At 44.5% G+C, this 21,460-nt stretch overlaps 1 protein-coding gene across 2 annotated transcripts in view; it reads right to left on the reverse strand.

The window, feature by feature from the left end:
* Positions 1–3,702: 3,702 nt before the first annotated feature.
* The window catches only part of LOC146042827 (membrane-spanning 4-domains subfamily A member 4A-like), a 42,930-nt gene continuing 25,172 nt past the window's right edge, over positions 3,703–21,460 (reverse strand). The window contains exons 6-8 of one of the 2 annotated variants that reach the window (XM_083163082.1): positions 8,167–8,337; positions 6,735–6,854; positions 3,703–4,305 (exon numbers count right to left, since the gene is read on the reverse strand). In XM_083163082.1, the coding sequence (XP_083019208.1) occupies positions 4,219–4,305; positions 6,735–6,854; positions 8,167–8,337 (378 nt within the window). In that variant the 3' untranslated portion in view covers positions 3,703–4,218. The remainder of the gene's footprint in view (positions 4,306–6,734; positions 6,855–8,166; positions 8,338–21,460) is intronic. The other variant, XM_083163083.1, reaches the window with a different exon arrangement.

Raw genomic sequence — 21,460 nt, forward strand, 5'->3', positions numbered from 1 at the left:
AGCAAACTCCCTCTCTCCCTCATTAGTCTGGCAATCTCCCTCATGTCACCTAGCCCACATTACACTGTTACATTATAGTTACCCTCCCTCCTGCATTCTGCAGGAGACTCCCTGAAATAACAGCAATCTCCCTCTCTCCCTCATTAGTCTAGCAATATCCCTCCTTTCACCTAGCCCACATTACACTGTTACATTTTTGTGAAAAAAAGGAATGATAGACAGATACATTTACATTGAATCATCAGCACCATTTCCCAGCACTTTACCAAGTATAGTAGCTCTTACTAACTGCTTTGGGGCTCATCTACATTTGGATATAAGTCATTTTACTAGATTCCTCTCAGATGTAGCAGTACACACCCACGCTTCTAGGTGCCACGTTCACAATCTCTTTTCACAATATCTCCACCCTTTGGGTGGAGCATGACACGCCCCCTCAATGGGGCACTGTGCAAAATTCTACTACCAACTATAATCTCCCTGAAATTAGTTTTCAAAAGTAGGCAAGTATGATTTGAGGGTTACTCAGATACTGATGTTTTCACAAGTGATGCAATGCTGTGTCAGCAGGGGATCGCACGTGTATGTAATGGTGTATGGTCATTTGGGTTGACACACAAAAGGTCAACATTCATTGCATTGACCAATGGAGGTCGACATGGCTTAGACACCTGACAAAGGTTGACATGATTAATGTCGACACGGTTGGAAGGTTGACACAATCGTTAGGTCGACAGTGTCTATTTCGACAAACAAAAAGTTGACATAGGTTTTCCACTTTTTGCCGATATGTTCCAACAGGCAGTATTTCACGTCCTACCATCCACTAGGGTATGAAGGAGAATAGGATAGTGTGCCAAGCGCAGCGAGCCATGCTAGGGGACGCAGTGCAACGGTACAGTGTCCATGACGTCCATGTCAACATTCGGGACAACTAAAAAGTGAAAAACAGTGACAAGCTTTTGAATGTCGACCTAGACACTGTATACCTAATGCTTGTGTTGACCTCGAGCATGTTGACCTATTTGAGGTGTTGACTTAAGCCATGGCGAGCTTCTGTGGTTGACCTAATGCATGTCGACCGTTCGTGGGTCCAACCAATGACCAATGATTAAAGCCAGGTACACACTAGCCGATGCTTGTACCCAATGATATTGGTGGCAGTGGGACCCGGGGTAGCGCCAGAGGGGATGGGAGCGACGGGGTGAACGAGGATCTCCCTCTGCTGAACTGCTTAGACGAGAGAGGGGGTCGTTAATGATGGATGGGAGCGCACCATGCTGAGTGTACACACTAGGCGAGATAATAAAAGATATCGCTCAGAATGGGGCTCTAGGTTCAGTCTGCCACTGTTACAATGTTATCTGCCTGCGCTACTGCCTATGTTGCCTTTATACAAATCCTGTCCAGGAAGTTTTATTATAAGAACGGAATGGTATCATTGACACACTGCCGTCATGGGAAAAATATATATTTATTTTTTAATGTAAGCAAAATATAAAATATAAAAGCATACCTCCCAACTTTGATGAGGGACGAAGCCGCGCTCAAAAATTTGGGGGCGTGGCCTACCGGAAACAGGACATTGCCTATATTTGCGATGCTCCATTTCTGACATTTTTTGTCATTTCAGCCATTTTGTTCCACAGTTAATGCAGGTGTAGTATGCAGCTCCGACAGACGGGATTCTGACGGTCATTATACAGACATCGGAATCCCGACCGCTGGTACTGCTGCGCTCGCCACAGATTCTGTTCGTCATCCGGCACCCATTAATGCAGGTGATTGTATTCAGAATTGCTGATGATATAATCGCAAATAAAATGTCATGTGAATGTATGTGTTATTGAAATAATTGAACATATTTAAATGAACCAAGCTGATTTTAAAAGCAGTAACCTGTTTGTTACAGCTACATAAATATCCAGTCACCATCCTATATGTGGCGATTTCTTGTTCTTATCTCCATATTACAGGGGTTAGCCATGCAGTGAGTGGGGGCAGGACAGATGAGTGGTAGCATGCCATATATAAGTCAGGGTGGTGCTGAATGGAGAGGGTTAAAAAATGGGGATTTGGGTGGTATCCGTGTGCACTATTTTGACTGTGGAAAAACCTGCAGCCCTCTGTTGCCAAAGAAAGAGTACAACACCCACTCTTAGATATACTGGTTTTTGGGGAGGTAGGTCAACAGGGTAGGCGCATGTGATCCACAGTGGATATGTGAATAATCTGGACCCACAATGGGGATTATATTGACCAGAAAAATTTATTAACAAACAGGTGCAAATGCAAAAAGGTGCAATAATGCAATGCAAATATACAATACAATTAAAAAGTGACAATGCAGTTTTCCCAAAGTGACAATGCAGTATTGTGGATCCACATCTGAAAAAGGAACCAGTTTCCGAAACATGTGGATCCACACATGTGGATCCACATGTGGATCCACATCTGAAGAAGGAACCAGTTTCCGAAACATGTTATGAGGATGCCAAGACGCTGACGGGAGGACTCTGACATACACCATCCTTATCCCCATTCGAAGCCTGTGCGGTGGTGCATTCATCCTGCTACCCGGGACTTACCAACTTTAGCACCAAGCCCACCGCACCACCCTGGAATGGTGAGATAAAAGGACAGATTGCCCCGTCATATCCCTTTGCACATGCACTTTGAAAAATACTGCATTGTCACTTTGGGAAAACTGCATTGTCACTTTTTAATTGTATTGTATATTTGCATTGCATTATTGCACCTTTTTGCATTTGCACCTGTTTGTTAATAAATTTTTCTGGCCAATATAATCCCCATTGTGGGTCCAGATTATTCACATATCCACTGTGGATCACATGCGCCTACCCTGTAGAATGGAGAGGGTTGTAGAAGAGGAAATAGAAAAATTTCCAAGATCCTATCTCTACCGGCTGCATGAGCCCCCCCCCCCTCCCAAATACTGGCACCCCTTGCTGTGAACGTGGGATATCCTGGGGCCCATGATGCATCTTGCACTGAGTACGTTGTTGTAGCCCCGCCCCTGCATTACAGTGCTGGTATTCGTGGCATTGTAAAGCAAGGACAGGTACATGGTCAAGCATCCACTGGCTCATCTCCCACTTTGGATATAGCCATGCCCGCTAAGATAAGGTCATGCCATGACCTTTCCATGCATTTTATAGTACCTATAGCCAATAGCGTGGCAATAGCCCCACAGACCCCAAGGGGGATTGAAGGCAATGGGTGGATTGTGGGCACTGGGAGTCTGCGGAGGATATTGCTTATGCTGCCAGGTACCTGCTTGTTGTCAGGGGATTCCCACCCCTCCATCCCGCCTCCATCTGCCGCTGGGGTCCAGTCATGTCTGCCAGCAATGAAAATTTCCCTTCCAAAATGACCACCGCCTCATAGAAGACAGTTAATATGAATGTTAGAGCAGCCAGCCGCCATTTTGGCAGGGACACAGTTAATAGAGGTTGTCGCAACAAACCTTGGTGGTGGCTGGTGAGCAGGGTGGGGAGAATCCCCTACAAAGAGCAGGTGAGGGTGAGTGACAAACTTTTGCCGGCGTGCGGCACCCTCTTTGTAGTTACACTATGGCCTGCATCCCTTGTCAGTGCTGACATATATGTTACAGAAACGTATTGTCTCACTAAACTACGTGACACAAAATAAACTGTATAAAAAAGATGTTTCACAAGGACCCATAATTAAAAAATTATTTCTTGTACAGGGTCAGATTAACCTGGGCCTGAAAACAGTCAAGTACCTATTCGAAAAAGGGGAGGAGCTGTGGCCAATGCTGTGTGGGTGTGGCTAGTACCGTGGAAATGAGGCCAGAGCCATGTGGGCAGGACACCTACACAATCAGCCCCATTGTCTTTCTAAAATACATGAAAATAGAAAAATTGCCTCATTTTCGAAAAAATTTAGACATTTTAAATCTTGTATTTTATCACTGACTATGAGGCCATTTGGGTGACGGATCATCATCATGAACCTTCCATGGTCATAAGCCAATTTTTATGTCGAGGCCCGGAGTTGGATCCGCCCATTGGGTATCTGTCCATGCTATTGGATGCGATGACTTGAAGGCTAGATAACTGAATTCCAAAAGAAATGTGAATCCATTAAAATATAAATGATTAAAATAGTGATGTCTCCCATGCAATTAGAGTAGTCCTCCTGCTGTGCTTGTCCCACAGTGACACGGACTGTCCTTTATCCCTGTATCTTTGTGTCCCCGTCAGTGAAAGCCGCCGTTGTGTCTGGAACATTTAAAGATGTGGTTTGATAAATGACCACATTCTGAAATAAAACACAGGTGTATTGTTCAGACATGAGGTAAAACAAACAATTAGCTATAAAATTGTGTCATTAAAATAATACTCAAAATAAAGAAAGTCACCTCTTCTAGGTTCTTAAAAAGACAGATTAATCAAAAATGAATGTATGAACTTACTGCTGAGGAACATCAGTCCTTCCACTACCTAATGCTCCACTCCCCTGCTCACATCATAACACTGCCCCTGCCACATATCATTCTACACCTGATATTCTCTATGCTGCTGGGAGACCCTGCCCCTTTCACTATAGAAAACTCAGTCTGTGACTTTCTGCTGCCCCCATTACCTTCCTCACATCACATGTCCTTGTCACATGCAGCCCTGTCCTACTGTGTAATATCTATATAACACAATCTCCAGAATTGCACTATTAAAAGATTAACAATCGCTGTTGACTCTTATACCCTTATTCTGGTTCACTCACAAAGGCAAATTCCTTCTCAAATGGACAAAACCATGTGCACTGCAGGTGGGGCAGATGTAACTTGTGCAGAGAGAATTAGATTTGGGTGGGGTTTTACTTCGAACTGAGATCTATTTTTCTGTGTAAAAATAAAGCAGCCAGTATTTACCCTGCACAGAAACAATATAACACCCAAATCTAACTCTATCTGCACAGGTTTCATCTGCCCCACCTGCAGTTCACATGGTTTTGTCCATTTGAGAAGGAATTTGCCTTTGCGAGTGAACCAGAATAAGGGCCTTAGTTCCCTACTAGTTGAAACTTACAACACCTTTACACACCTACAATAGTGTCATCAGCGCCCTAAGCATGTATGTCCATAAAACAATTCAAATGAATAAAATATATATAAAAATATACACTTGTAGCTTGTTTTGAAGAAAGTTTTTATTTTATTTTCAAAGCTGTGATCAGTACCCAACGCGTTTCGGCTGGGTTAGAGACTTCATCGGGGGTTTATGATCTTCAAGGTAATAATGCCTATCTGGGCCAAAAGATCACACTCTGGTGTATTGAAACTCCAATGTTGGTAGCAATGAAAGGAGAATTCTCCTGCTAATAGGCTTAAGTCGTATAGTTGAATATTTATCTTAACATAATTTGGTGGTTGAAAAAATTGGACATCGTTATGTGGAATAGGGTCCAATTGAACAAAATCTGGATTAACCTCCTATATACTTTAAAGGGCAGGAAACCTCCAAGCATATATCAGGACAGTCGGTACTTGTGTATTTTGGCGGCGCCCATCGCATACCATAAGGCATGCGATGCGACGCGATATCGCGCGATACTGTACAATGTCATACAATTTTATAATTGTATGTATGTACAATTTTATGGCATACAATGCCATACAATGCGATGCGATTAAACATTGTACACACACACACAGACACACACACAGAGTTGGACAGGGAACAATCTCATATGTTTTACTATAATTCAAATGGATTTTAACTCTAGAAGACTGTCGGTACTTGTGTATTATAGCGGCGCCCCCGATGTGCATCGCGCGATGTTTTCATCGCTTGGCATGGGATGCGATGCAATGCGATTTTTGACCCCTATGCGATGAAAGATCGTATAAGCACCATAAAGGGTGCTTTTAAGCACCCTAATGGGTGCTTACAATGTTAAATGCACCCCCACACCACTCCCCCCCCCACTATAAACGTGAACCCGAAGCGTGGCGAGCGCAGCGCGTCCACGAGGGGCGGCGGTACGCGTCCTCCGACCTTTTCATACCCCCACTATCCACGTCGGCGTGGAGTTGAGAATAGAAAGTGTGGCGAGCGCAACAAGCCACCGAGCCCGAAGCGCGGCGAGCGCAGCGGATACCTGTGAAGCCCGCAAGGGGACTCCGATACCTGTGAAGGTATCCACGTCCGCTCGCCACGCTTCGGGCTCGGTGGCTCGCTGCGTTCGCCACACTTTCTATTCTCAACTCCACGCCGACGTGGATAGTGGGGGTATGAAAAGGTCGGAGGATGCGTACTGCCACCCCTCGCGGGCTCACTGCGCTCGCCACGCTTCGGGTTCACGTTTATAGTGGGGGGGTGGCGTGGGGGTGCATTTAACATTGTAAGCACCCATTAGGGTGCTTAAAAGCACCCTTTATGGTGCTTATACGATCTTTCATCGCATAGGGGTCAAAAATCGCGTTGCATCGCATCCCATGCCATGCCATGCGATGAAAACATCGCGCGATGCACATCGGGGGCGCCGCTATAATACACAAGTACCGACAGTCTTCTAGAGTTAAAATCCATTTGAATTATAGTAAAACATATGAGATCGTTACCTGTCCAACTCTGTGTGTGTGTCTGTGTGTGTGTGTGCGAGCTCCATGGAGTCCAGCCATCAAGTGCTTGCTTGATGCATATAAATAATGTTTTATACAGCTTATGTTTGGACAACCATTAGCTTACCATTTCAGTGAAGGATGATCGGCACACAGTTCTGCACCCAAACACGGATGTAGATATGTTTATGATGAACATCAGCATGTGAAGTATTAATAGGATTGCCAGGATTCCCGTTATGAAAAGCTGGAACAGCAAAAGGAGCGATGTCTGCAGACTATTCACACATTTTCATTAACACGGTATATATAAAAGGTTGTGTTTTAGGGCGGGATGTATTAATATACATCGCCGCCCAGCCGCCGCGATGCTACCGCATATGTACTAACATATGCGGCTAGCATCTGGGTGCGGTGACGGAGACCCCCGCGATACCTGTAATGTGGTGTGCGGGGGTCTCCGTCACATCCCGGCGGCTGTCAGTGTCCCCGGCGTCTCCTCCTCCCCCTGCAGCCGGATGTCCTCCCAGCTGTGACACCTGCTGGGGGAGAAGGAGATCGATGGAGGACGGGAGGGGGGGGTCGCGCGGGCAGCGATAGAAGCCCAGAGGTGGCGATACCCTGCCTGGCGGAGACGGGGCGGATGGGTAATGGTACATAGGAAAATGCGGTAAAACCCCCGGTTTACAGCATTTTCCCTTTAGTACATCCCGCCCTTAGTGAGCTCAATAATAAATATTCCTGAAACAAGTGTAGGGTTTATATGTGGATAAATATAGCCAACATACTCTTTCCTTCCTCTGCAGTATGCTGCCCTGGTAGTGCTTGGGCTGGAGACGGAGCATCCTTAGATAATTGTGCTGAGAGTCTATTGATTACGGCACTATTTGATGCTTTTTGATTATTGCACCTTTTCTAAGCTGGTGTAGAGCGGTGCATTTTGGATCACAATGCACCTACTAGTAGTAACTATTGCTGACAATGGGTGGGATGCACTGAAGTGAAAATGCAGTAAAAACACTGTTTTCTGGGTTTTTATGGCATTTTCATATGCACTAATGGCCTGATTCAGTAAGGCTTGCTAAGCAGTGAAGATTCACTGCTTAGCGAGCCCTCTAAAGCCCGGCCCCCACCGCCACGCCAACACCCCTGCCGCAATCAGAATGGCGTCCGCATGGCGGCCCTGCACATGCGTATATTAGCATATACGCATGTGCAGAGCCAAAACATCGGTTCCCGGCGTTATTGAAACAGGCCCTAAAGCCCCTCTACCGCTGCATAGGGAATCGGCAGCAAATGCTGGTGATACCCTATAGGAGCCAATGGGCTGGTGATACCCTATAGGAGCCAATGGGCTTCTCTCTGTGGCGCTGTGTGAGGAATCCATCACAGATCCCTCCCAGAATGCTTCGCGGCTGGCACTGTTATTCTGTGCATACACAGAGGGTCTCAAGAGCTGTCCTTTGCAATAATAATTGTACACAGTTTGTTTGTGCATAAGTGATTATTATGAATGAGGTAAGCAGCGATGTGCGGCGAAGTTTGGAATGGAAATTTACCTTATAATCATACTCCCCCACACAGTCCTGGCTTGGTCTATAATAGGCACAGAGCATATATGAGCTGAAGTAGTATCGCATGGTGAGTGTGGGAAATTGAACTCCCACCACAATAGATGCAGCACCAGCCATAAATGAACTGATGATGTTTAGAACTAAACTTGTTCTTACCTGGAATGAAAAAGAATATTAGATTATGCGAGGGCTGCCTAAGCCACAGCGTAGTTAAGAGGCTTACATTTTTGTGTTTGCAGGAAGGCGTTAATGACTGCTAGTTGAGTAAAGTTTGGTTGCAGTTTGTTGGTAGCCTATGGGAATTTGGGAAAGGGTTATATAGGCAGGTCCTTTCAGGAAGTACTTCCTCTTGCAGAAGTTTTCAGCCCCACCCACTCTCCCTTCCCTGTCAGGCATACAAATTTGGAGGTCAAGGTCCAGCGGTCACTCGTGGCATAAGTGGGCGTTGGGAGGCACTGCCCCTGGAAAGACAGCGGGTGTGTCCTGCCTTGGCTGGGGGACAATTTGGGCACTCCTTCATGGGACTGTCCACACCGGGCAGATAAGGGGTGGCACTGGTGAGACTTCCCAGTGTCAGGTTGTGCCGTAGTCAGATGGGGCGCCTCAGTCGTCACCACATTTAATAGTTGGGGCCTTTAAGTCACCGCCATTTTGATGTGACTAGAGCTGGACATCACGTGGCACCTTATTGCCAGCCCTCTACGAAGGGGGGTCATAAAGATTAAAAAATATCTACCCACAAGCCCACCTGCTGAGATCCACTGACGATCCCCACCCGAGCTGATCCACCCGTCCCTTGGTGAGTCGAGCTGCGGAGCCGGGGGGGGGGGGGGACAAATCCCTCCCTGCGGGTTGCGGCCCTCTCTCTACATCCCACCGCGGCCTAAATTTCAGAGTGACCCGGCGGCTAAGCCCCACACTCCCTGACGCGACCTCGAGCGGCATCCCGATATCGCCGGACCTCCGGAGGCACTACCCGGACATCCCCCGCCTCACCCGCGGCTGTCCACCCCTGGTGGCTACGGCTCAGAGGCTCAGGAAGGCGCGGGGACATCCCTCTCTCCCACACTGATCCCCGCATGTAGCAGCCATCTTGGAAGACCCGGGAGCTGGGTGACAGGACGGCGGCTCCTAAGAAGCACCCGGTGAGGCAGACGCTCACCCCTCCTGCCCCCCCCTGAGCACCCTTATTGTGCCAGGACCGGGGTGAACGAATATAACCCACACACCACCCTGTACCGGGCATAAATTCCTCAGTGGGGAGTCGGCGGCCATCTTGGTTGGGGCACTAACTCCAAAACCTGCACACGCTTAAGACCTCTGCCTAGGGGACTTGGGCAGCATTAGCCCTGCTACAACACCCTCTTCCCTATAGGTGCAGAAGCTCTATTGACCCTACCTATTCCATATTATGTGAATATCTATTAGAGCTTGTCAGCTCTCTGATCGGACCCCCTCCTCCGGCCAAACAGTTGCTCTGTGTCAAAGACCAAGGGCCAGCAGTACACCCTTATTCGCACCTTACATTATTTGCTCAATACTGTTTACTACTGGGCTACAGACTTACTGCCTTATTCCACCCAGATGTGGGAATATTCTCACTATACTGCTCAGCTTGGAGATAAATGAGCCTAAAGCTCCATCTGGTGGCTTAAATAAATAACTACACTGTTACAATTCCTATACAGTGCCAGGCAACCAATTGACAAATCCAGAGAGTCACAACGGGACAAATGCCACAATCCTCCACCCTAAGACACTTGCCCGCTACTCCATACGACTACATTAACATGTGAATCACCTCCCCCAGAGATGGGATACTAATCCAGGCCCACGATTTAGGGGAATGTGACTCCCACTTGCTGACTGATCTTTGGTTCAAACTGATTAGATGACCTAATCTGGAAACTGCGCCGACGTCTAATGGGCAAAACCAGGAGGAGCACGAAGAAGAAAGTCACCAGCTCCAAGAATACCACTTCACAAACATCACTTCGGTCTTATCTCTCCGCCTCTCAAACCACAGACCGCTCCTCTCCTCCTCCGCCTGAGGACACTGATACCAATACCCACGAGGTACCCTCATCCCCACACACGATGGATCTTCAATCTCAAATAGCACAATTGCGGGGTGAAATCGGAGAAGTCCACTCACATGTCCGAACACTCCAAGCAAGACTTACAGGCACTTGAAACAAGCCTTCAAGATTCATTCCAAACCCAGATCACGGCTGTCCAGGCCGATATCACCCTTCTGGGGATGAGAGTTGAAGCTCTAGAGGAGGAACGTGAAAATGACTCCGACCAACTAACCTCTATTAAAGAGACCCTCTCCCAACAGGCAACCGACATGAGAATCCTACAGGAGAAGCTGGAAGATCTGGACAACCGGGGCCGCAGAAATAATGTGCGGGTGAGGGGCCTCCCAGAGTTTGTGCCCCCTTCCGGTATAATTGATGCCCTCAACAAAATGTTTGGCGAAATCCTAGGTCTCGATCCCGAGATCTCCATTGAATTTGATCGTGCCCATAGAGCCCTCAAACCTAAAGGGCAAGCATCTGAGCAGCCTAGGGACGTAATTTGCCGCCTCCACTATTACTCCCAGAAAGAGGAATTGCTACGAAAAGTACGTGACCTAGAGGCCATCGAATTCGAGGGGACTCATGTTCAGATCTTCCAAGATCTTTCATGGCGCACACTCCAGCAAAGAAGACTGATAAAACCACTCACAGATGCCCTCCGCAAGTCGAACTGTAAGTACAAGTGGGGCTTTCCCTTCTCCCTACAGGTATCTTCAGCTGGACGTCAATTCACTCTACGCTCCCCAGCCGACCTTCACAACTTCTGCACCAACTTGGGTCTAGACGTACTCTCTCTACCCGATTGGCAGGTCTTCAACTTACCAAATGCCCCCTCTCCCCACAACTCCAACAAGCCAACACCTCGAAGAGATCCAGAGGACCTCCTGCCCCTCGCTCTCAAGATCCTACCTGATGAGACGACGAGTGGTAACATTAGACAATGAACCCTAATCCTGTTTACGTATACACTTTCGTCACTTCAGAATTATTATACCGCTACTTAATACCCTCTTAGTGTCTTTTGATTAGTATTTCTCAAGACCCTATGGTTATATGTTAGGTTTGTTTTCTGCTAGTTACTTAGAGAACCAAGTATTTATCTACACTTTTACTTTTTGTATTTTAGAACACTTCAGTTAGTATTGTTGGGGCACGGCCCCCTAGTTCCCCTCACCGCTATTCGTACAATCCTCCGTGACATGGTCCCCAATATGGCCTCTTCACTGTCCGGATGCGGCTATGTTTTTGATGCTCATACCAGATGTTCACAATTTTACTATGCATTGTTTTATATCTTATTGTATATAAGGAATGAAAAAGAGTATGTGCCAGCGCTGGCTGTAATAATACAATGGTACACGGTTCTCAAGAAAAGTATAACAATTTATTAAGACATAAAAACAATAATAATAAAAATTTATATGCTAAAAAGGTGAATCAATTTGAAGCAATAGTCCAAGACAGTAGGTAATTTACCTCAGTATATTGTATAATAATGGTTATCTTGATAACTGAAGCTGCTTGGATAGGTATATAATGAAATTAGAGCTGTATATTACCATCCCATTTTTGTCTGGTCTTTGGTGGAAACCAGGATCTGTGACGAAATGTCCATAGAGAATGTCCTATAATTTCAAGGACTCAGGATATCCCAGTGTGGTGTCCTCTTGGGTAGTAGCTGGATGATTAGGAATAAAGCTGTATCCCATAAGATTTTTGAATCCAGGAGATTTTGAAGGGAACCAACTGTGGGAGAGCGGACTTGTCACTTGATATCGATGGATGGAGGATTTTACAGCAGCATGGATTGCTTTTGCTCAACGCGTTTCCCCGGATAACCCGGCTTCATCAGGAGCAGATATGAGTGTTTGTGAGCTCTCAGGCATGCTTTTTATACCTGAGAGTTAATTGCTTAGGTGATTCACCTGTCTGTTAATTGATAGCTAAAAACTATTTTAATAGGAGAACCGTGTATATAATAAAACCATATATATAAAATAAACTCTATAGGAGGCAATCGCTTACGACAAAAACACATTTTAGTAAACATATACAGAGATATACCAAGGATTAGATATAAACTTAAAGGGCATGACCCCGCTTGTATGGGTCACGTGACCCGGAAATGGTCTGTGATGATAACACAGGGCATTTTGGATGTCAATCACCTGTATATAGGTACATAAAAATTCATTGGGGTCCAGAACACAGCAAGCGCATCTGCAGCACTGCGCACGTCCCACCGCCAAGTGCCGATTGCCGGTAACGGCAGAATCGGCGGCGTACGTGTCACAGGCTGCAGGTACGCTTCTATCGCGTTGCTAGGTGACAGACGCGGCCACGTGATATCACGTGACTCGCGTCACATCCCAGCAACCGAGCGGGCGTCCTCCACGTCACTAAGACGCCAGGGAAAGACGTCAATACGTCTCTGTCACGTGACACGTGACAGACCCAGGCGAATCAGATAGCGCGGACGAGCGTCTGCCGCGCTGTCATGACAACATCCACAAGTGTTATCATATCAGCGCCCGATAGTCCAATCCCCATAAAGGAGATCAGTACAGTGTCTGGTTTGAGGATAGAATATTTCACATATAAAAACAGCATTCCGAATAATTAGTACATATAACTAGGAGATATATTTAGTTTATCGGAGAAAATTTATACAAGTTTTTGTATATGAAAACAGAGAATCATTTTGACATTATATCGAGAGAGAGCACAAATTTTGGTAGTAGAAAAAATAATAATAGATATAAATATATACTGTAACAACACTAGCAATAGTATTAACAACATATATGAAGACATGAAGAAATTTATACAACTGTATTAAGCTCGATGGTCTCATTTAATCCATCTGGATGCAAGGAGTTAAATTTTAGTGTCCAATAAATTTCCCTTTTACAGAGTAGATTATAACGATCTCCACCTCGTGGAGTACAGGCTATGTGTTCTAAAGCAGTTATGGATAGACATGTTGGATTGGAGTTATGCTTGATTCTATAGTGTCTCGATACACTATGTTTATCGAAACCTTTTAGTATATTTCGTCTATGTTCCATAAACCTTGTTCGCAGGCATCTCGTTGTTCTTCCAACATAAGGAAGGTTACACCCACATTTTAACAAATATATTATATATGTGGATTCACAGTTTATAAAAGATTTTGGTATGGGGGGTGGTAATTCTGATATTGTAAGGGGTAGTTGTTTAGTAACGTGTTTGCACATTGTACATTTAGATTTCCCACATTTAAAAAATCCTTTAGGTTTTTCTGGAAGCCATGATAGACGCTGATCGTCTGTGTTAGGTGTTTTATGTGATGTATCTTTTTTGAGGTGACTAGGTGCAAGAATAGTTTTCAAGGTCTTATTCTTTTTATATATAATTCTTGGTTTTTCCGGAATGATATTGGATAGAATTTTATCTTGATGAAGCACTCTATAGTTTCTTGTAACTATGTTTCTTATATCGTTGGAACAGTTATTATATTTGCTGATAAAAGCGAGATCCCTTCCATTTGACTCTAAATCATTCTTAGTCCTGTTTTTATTTTTATTTTTATTTTGGTTAGGATTCTCTCCCGTCAGCAAATCGTTTCTATTCATTTCGAGTGTTTCTTGTAATGCTTTTTTCAATATCTGATCAGGATACTCTCTTTCTAAAAAAGATTCGGACATTATGTTAGCCTGTATTAGAAATTGTTCGGTCTCAGTACAATTTCGCCTCAGGCGCATAAACTGGCCCTTCGGAATATTAGTTTTCCACGGCATATAATGTGCACTTTTAAAGTGCACATAAGAATTGGTGTTTACAGGTTTTACATAATTAGATGTTATAATTTTATTGTCTTTAATTTCGAGAGTCACGTCCAAGAAGTTAACAAAAGACTCATTAAAGGTGTGGGTATATAATGAGAAATGCATTTCTCACTTTAGATGTAAATGCATTATACACCCACATCCCACACAAATTGGGTTGTGAGGTGATACAAAGAAGACTTATGATGTATGAGGACCTGGAGTCGGAACATAGGGATTTCATTCTAGACAGCATTTCTTTTATTCTTTCACACAATTATTTCACTTTTCATGGGGAATTCTTCTTACAGGTGATGGGGACGGCCATGGGGACCAGGTTCGCGCCCAGCTATGCAAACCTATACATGGGGGAGGTGGAGGAGACCCATGTGTGGGGGAGCGGCTGGACGCAGAACCTGGTCTACTATGGCCGTTATATAGACGACCTCTTTATAATTTGGGATGGGGATTCACCTTCAGCCACCCATTTTGTTCAGTCACTTAATCAAAATAAGTATAATTTAACATTTACCCACACCTTTAATGAGTCTTTTGTTAACTTCTTGGACGTGACTCTCGAAATTAAAGACAATAAAATTATAACATCTAATTATGTAAAACCTGTAAACACCAATTCTTATGTGCACTTTAAAAGTGCACATTATATGCCGTGGAAAACTAATATTCCGAAGGGCCAGTTTATGCGCCTGAGGCGAAATTGTACTGAGACCGAACAATTTCTAATACAGGCTAACATAATGTCCGAATCTTTTTTAGAAAGAGAGTATCCTGATCAGATATTGAAAAAAGCATTACAAGAAACACTCGAAATGAATAGAAACGATTTGCTGACGGGAGAGAATCCTAACCAAAATAAAAATAAAAATAAAAACAGGACTAAGAATGATTTAGAGTCAAATGGAAGGGATCTCGCTTTTATCAGCAAATATAATAACTGTTCCAACGATATAAGAAACATAGTTACAAGAAACTATAGAGTGCTTCATCAAGATAAAATTCTATCCAATATCATTCCGGAAAAACCAAGAATTATATATAAAAAGAATAAGACCTTGAAAACTATTCTTGCACCTAGTCACCTCAAAAAAGATACATCACATAAAACACCTAACACAGACGATCAGCGTCTATCATGGCTTCCAGAAAAACCTAAAGGATTTTTTAAATGTGGGAAATCTAAATGTACAATGTGCAAACACGTTACTAAACAACTACCCCTTACAATATCAGAATTACCACCCCCCATACCAAAATCTTTTATGAACTGTGAATCCACATATATAATATATTTGTTAAAATGTGGGTGTAACCTTCCTTATGTTGGAAGAACAACGAGATGCCTGCGAACAAGGTTTATGGAACATAGACGAAATATACTAAAAGGTTTCGATAAACATAGTGTATCGAGACACTATAGAATCAAGCATAACTCCAATCCAACATGTCTATCCATAACTGCTTTAGAACACATAGCCTGTACTCCACGAGGTGGAGATCGTTATAATCTACTCTGTAAAAGGGAAATTTATTGGACACTAAAATTTAACTCCTTGCATCCAGATGGATTAAATGAGACCATCGAGCTTAATACAGTTGTATAAATTTCTTCATGTCTTCATATATGTTGTTAATACTATTGCTAGTGTTGTTACAGTATATATTTATATCTATTATTATTTTTTCTACTACCAAAATTTGTGCTCTCTCTCGATATAATGTCAAAATGATTCTCTGTTTTCATATACAAAAACTTGTATAAATTTTCTCCGATAAACTAAATATATCTCCTAGTTATATGTACTAATTATTCGGAATGCTGTTTTTATATGTGAAATATTCTATCCTCAAACCAGACACTGTACTGATCTCCTTTATGGGGATTGGACTATCGGGCGCTGATATGATAACACTTGTGGATGTTGTCATGACAGCGCGGCAGACGCTCGTCCGCGCTATCTGATTCGCCTGGGTCTGTCACGTGTCACGTGACAGAGACGTATTGACGTCTTTCCCTGGCGTCTTAGTGACGTGGAGGACGCCCGCTCGGTTGCTGGGATGTGACGCGAGTCACGTGATATCACGTGGCCGCGTCTGTCACCTAGCAACGCGATAGAAGCGTACCTGCAGCCTGTGACACGTACGCCGCCGATTCTGCCGTTACCGGCAATCGGCACTTGGCGGTGGGACGTGCGCAGTGCTGCAGATGCGCTTGCTGTGTTCTGGACCCCAATGAATTTTTATGTACCTATATACAGGTGATTGACATCCAAAATGCCCTGTGTTATCATCACAGACCATTTCCGGGTCACGTGACCCATACAAGCGGGGTCATGCCCTTTAAGTTTATATCTAATCCTTGGTATATCTCTGTATATGTTTACTAAAATGTGTTTTTGTCGTAAGCGATTGCCTCCTATAGAGTTTATTTTATATATATGGTTTTATTATATACACGGTTCTCCTATTAAAATAGTTTTTAGCTATCAATTAACAGACAGGTGAATCACCTAAGCAATTAACTCTCAGGTATAAAAAGCATGCCTGAGAGCTCACAAACACTCATATCTGCTCCTGATGAAGCCGGGTTATCCGGGGAAACGCGTTGAGCAAAAGCAATCCATGCTGCTGTAAAATCCTCCATCCATCGATATCAAGTGACAAGTCCGCTCTCCCACAGTTGGTTCCCTTCAAAATCTCCTGGATTCAAAAATCTTATGGGATACAGCTTTATTCCTAATCATCCAGCTACTACCCAAGAGGACACCACACTGGGATATCCTGAGTCCTTGAAATTATAGGACATTCTCTATGGACATTTCGTCACAGATCCTGGTTTCCACCAAAGACCAGACAAAAATGGGATGGTAATATACAGCTCTAATTTCATTATATACCTATCCAAGCAGCTTCAGTTATCAAGATAACCATTATTATACAATATACTGAGGTAAATTACCTACTGTCTTGGACTATTGCTTCAAATTGATTCACCTTTTTAGCATATAAATTTTTATTATTATTGTTTTTATGTCTTAATAAATTGTTATACTTTTCTTGAGAACCGTGTACCATTGTATTATTACAGCCAGCGCTGGCACATACTCTTTTTCATTCCTTATATACCTTTGGGCCTGACAAACCCTTGTGCCAGCTGCTGTATGATAGCGCACCACACAATCTATTGTATATCTTATTGTATGTTTTTTGTCCTATCACTATGACCCTTCTCCCTCCCTCACCACCAACTTCCTGTTCAACCTCACCACTCTCCCTTCCCGCTCCTCCCACCCGATCCAATTCTTACCCATTGACTTCTCATCTTACAACTACCAAATGACCTCATCCCTACGTATTATATCCATCAATGCTAGGGGTTTAAACATCCCAGAAAAAGGACACAGGCACTCCATTTCTTTCATAAAGAAAGGGCAGATATCGTCTTAGTCCAGGAAACACACTTTCCCCAGAATGACCCAACTCCTCGACTAAGTAACCACTACTTCCCCACCACACACTACTGCAATTACCCGCATTCAAAATCTAAAGGGGTCGCCATCCTATTTGCCCGACATGTACCAATCTCTGACATACATACACACATACTAGAAGAGGGTCGCTGTCTGCTTCTTACATGCACCATATATAATACAAAGCTCACAATTGTTAACATTTACGCGCCCAATCAGGGACAACTGACCTTCCTTAGGAAGGTTCTAGATAAGGTAGAATCACTTAAGCAAGGGATTCTGGTGATAGGGGGCGATTTCAACTGGGCTCTAGACCCTCTCCAAGATGTAACGCCATCTCCTAACTCCCCTCCGAGTTCACAAACCAGGGAGGTTAAGCGCCTTTTTTACACTCACCAACTATCAGACGTTTGGCGAATTCACCACCCTACCGAACGGGACTTTACCTACTACTCACCCCCCCACAAATCTTACTCTAGACTAGATTATTTCCTCCTGAATCATAACTGCCTGCACTTGGTTCGAGACTCTTCTATTGGCTCCATAACCTGGTCCAACCACGCCCCTGTTTATTTAGACATCTACTTAGATATGGCCCCTAGACAACGTTCCTGTCGCTTTAATGAATCTCTACTCTCAGACCCGAACTACAAATCTCAATTAGAAGAAGCCCTGGACACCTATGTGGAACATAATGTCACCCCCGATGTCTCTGATATGGTGATCTGGGAGGCACACAAATGTGTTATGAGGGGAAAATGGATACAGTTGGGGTCATTTATTAAAAAACAGAAACAGAAGAAAATCGATGACCTCCTTCAGAAAATCCAAGTACTAGAAACTACCCATAAAACATCCCTTTCCTCCACCACATTTGTAGAACTCACCTCCGCTAGGTCAGCTCTCAATAAACTATTGATATGGTATTTCGGAAATGTCGTAATCGATATTACCGATGGGGGAATAAACCGGGCAAAATGCTCGCTAAGGCACTCCGCACCCAAAGGTCCCTCTCTTTCATTCCCTCTATTAAAAACACTCTAGCCCAAACACTACATGACACAGACTCCATTGCAGCTACCTTCTGCTCATATTACTCATCCCTATACAACTTAAACCCTCCAAAGACCCCCGACCAACTCGAAGAACAACAACGACATATTAGATCCTACCTTATGAAAATTGGCTTCCCTACCTTAACCGATGAGCTTAAAAACGATCTCGAGAGACCTTTCACAGAATTAGAGCTGACCGAGGCGATCAAGACAACCCCCTCAGGTAAAAGTCCTGGCCCGGATGGGTTTACCATCTCTTACTACAAAGCCTTTAAGGACAAACTTCTCCCTTTATTACTGCGGGCTTGCAACACAGTAAATGCGACTCATCCCTTCCCCCTCCAATCATTAGAAGCCCACATTACTGTAATCCCTAAAGAGGGCAAAGATCCATCCCTTTGCCCCAGCTACCGTCCCATCTCACTCCTTAATATCGATGTGAAACTCTATGCCAAATTACTAGCGAACAGACTAAAACATCTTCTGCCAGCCATTATTCACAGCGACCAGGTAGGCTTCGTGCCAGGCCGTGAAGCCAAGGATAATACCTCCAAAATAATCGCCCTTATACACTACCTTACAACCACCAAAACCCCTGGAATCCTTCTATCAACAGATGCCGAGAAGGCATTCGATAGAATTGACTGGGGCTTCATGAGGGGGGTGCTGGACCACCTGGGATTGGGACCGATATGCCTACAACGTATTTTAGCCTCCCCCTCCGCTAGAATACGGGTCAACGGCACACTGTCTAACTCGTTCGCTATCAGCAATGGGACCCAACAGGGGTGCCCGCTCTCCCCCCTAATTTTCGTTCTGTGCATCGAAGCTCTGGCCAGAGCGATCGGGGAAACCAAAACATTAGCAGGATTACAATAGCTGGACAAGAATATAAGCTAGCGCTCTTTGCGGACGATCTACTTGCTACAATTACTAATCCCACAACCTCCCTTCCCAACTTAATGTCTGAGTTTCAGTGTTTCAGCACCCTCTCTAATTTTAAAATAAATTTTACCAAGTCGGCGGCTATGAACGTCTCCGCTTCTCCGACTACTGTGACAAACCTCAAAAACTCATTTCCCTTTACATGGCATACATCCCACCTCAAATACCTGGGAGTAAACACCTCCAGTGATTTCACTAGACTGTTCGAACTCAATTTCACCCCTCTCCTGCACAAACTTCGCGCGGACCACCAATCCTGGAAATCTAGACCCTTTTCCTGGTTTGGCAGAGTAGGGATTCATAAAATGAACTCACTTCTGAAAATATTATACCTCCTACAGACCCTCCCTATTAAAATTCCGCCTCGATGGTTTAAAGAGATCCAATCCTTGTCTGGGGAAATAAAAGACCACGAGTGGGCCTTACTCTACTTCAGAGACAAAAAAATGCAGGGGGTATTGGTTTGCCGGACATTCAAGGGTGCTACCAAGCCTGTTTATTGAGCAGAATAATAGAGTGGTCCAGATCAAACACCAACAAACAATGGGTCCAGATAGAGAACCACTCACTCTCTTCCCCTATCAATATTACACCTTGGCTCTCACACCTACCCAGCTCTACCCACCCTACAATAAGCCCAACCCTAGTCTGTTGGAAGACTGTTCGCAAATCACCATCCATCTCCTCACCCACTTCCCCCTACATGTCCTTTCTTTTTGACAAACGCTTCCCCCCCGGACACGAGGCCACTGCCTTCCGCCCATGGTATGATCGGGGGCTATACCGAGTGGGCCAGCTATTGTCCGAGGGATCGGTAGTCCCTTTTACGGATCTACAAAATAAATGGAACTTACCTGCAAATGACCTTTGGAGATACCTTCAAACACGCCACTACCTTACCTCCCTGAACCCTCGACCCCAATTACCTCCACCCTTACCCCCTTTGAACAGCTATGTGATGCGAAAGATCATCCATCACGCCCAGTATCCCAGATCTACAATCTCCTATTGGAAGACAGGTACCATAGCCCTCCTCCTTTCACTACGAGATGGAATACAGACCTGAAGGTAGATCTCAAAGACGATGATTGGGGAAAAATTTTCAAATTAGCACATCATTGTTCCCCTAGCACACTGGTGGTCGAGACGCAATATAAGTAGTTGTCACAATGGTACAGATGCCCTGACACACTTTCTAAAATTGGCCTCGGTCTTCCCAACAAATGTTGGCGGTGTTCCGCAAGCCCAGGAGACCTCCTACACATCTGGTGGAGCTGCCCATCCATAAAACCATACTGGCGTAATGTTATTGCCATTTCTGAGAAAATACTGGGTGAACCAGCCCTATCAGACCCTTTGTTCTGGTTATTCCACTACTCAACAGGCTCAATCTCAAGATATAAAAAATCTATCCTTTGCCGCCTAAACAATGCGGCAAAGGCAGTTATTCCAGTCCGGTGGCGCTCGCCACTTCCCCCAACAACTTTAGACTGGTTTAGCCGGTTAGACTCTTATATGGATATGGAGGATATAGTATGCTTGGCCGAAGACGACTCCGCCGCCTTTAGGGATACTTGGTCTGCATGGATAAACTTTAAAGAATCTCCCTCATATAGAGCAGCACTACACCCCCTCCCACCACAACTGCCCTAGTGATACCCCAACTCGCTGACGACGTCCCAGACCCCATATACCTCACATACACTCCACCCACACCCCTTAAATACTCTAGAGGAATATATGCTTATCACCTCCTAACAGACTTTTATGCTTTATATCGGATCCACCCCGGCCACCCCCAATCCCCTTCCCCTCCTCGCCCCTCCTTTTTATGACCTGAATCCCCCTCACCCCCTACCTTCTTAAGCTTTCCTACGCTCATACATCCATGCAATTTTATATAC

Source organism: Crinia signifera, chromosome 19 (genome assembly GCF_055691185.1).
Source record: "Crinia signifera chromosome 19, ASM5569118v1, whole genome shotgun sequence".
NCBI classification, from domain to species: Eukaryota; Metazoa; Chordata; class Amphibia; order Anura; family Myobatrachidae; genus Crinia; species Crinia signifera.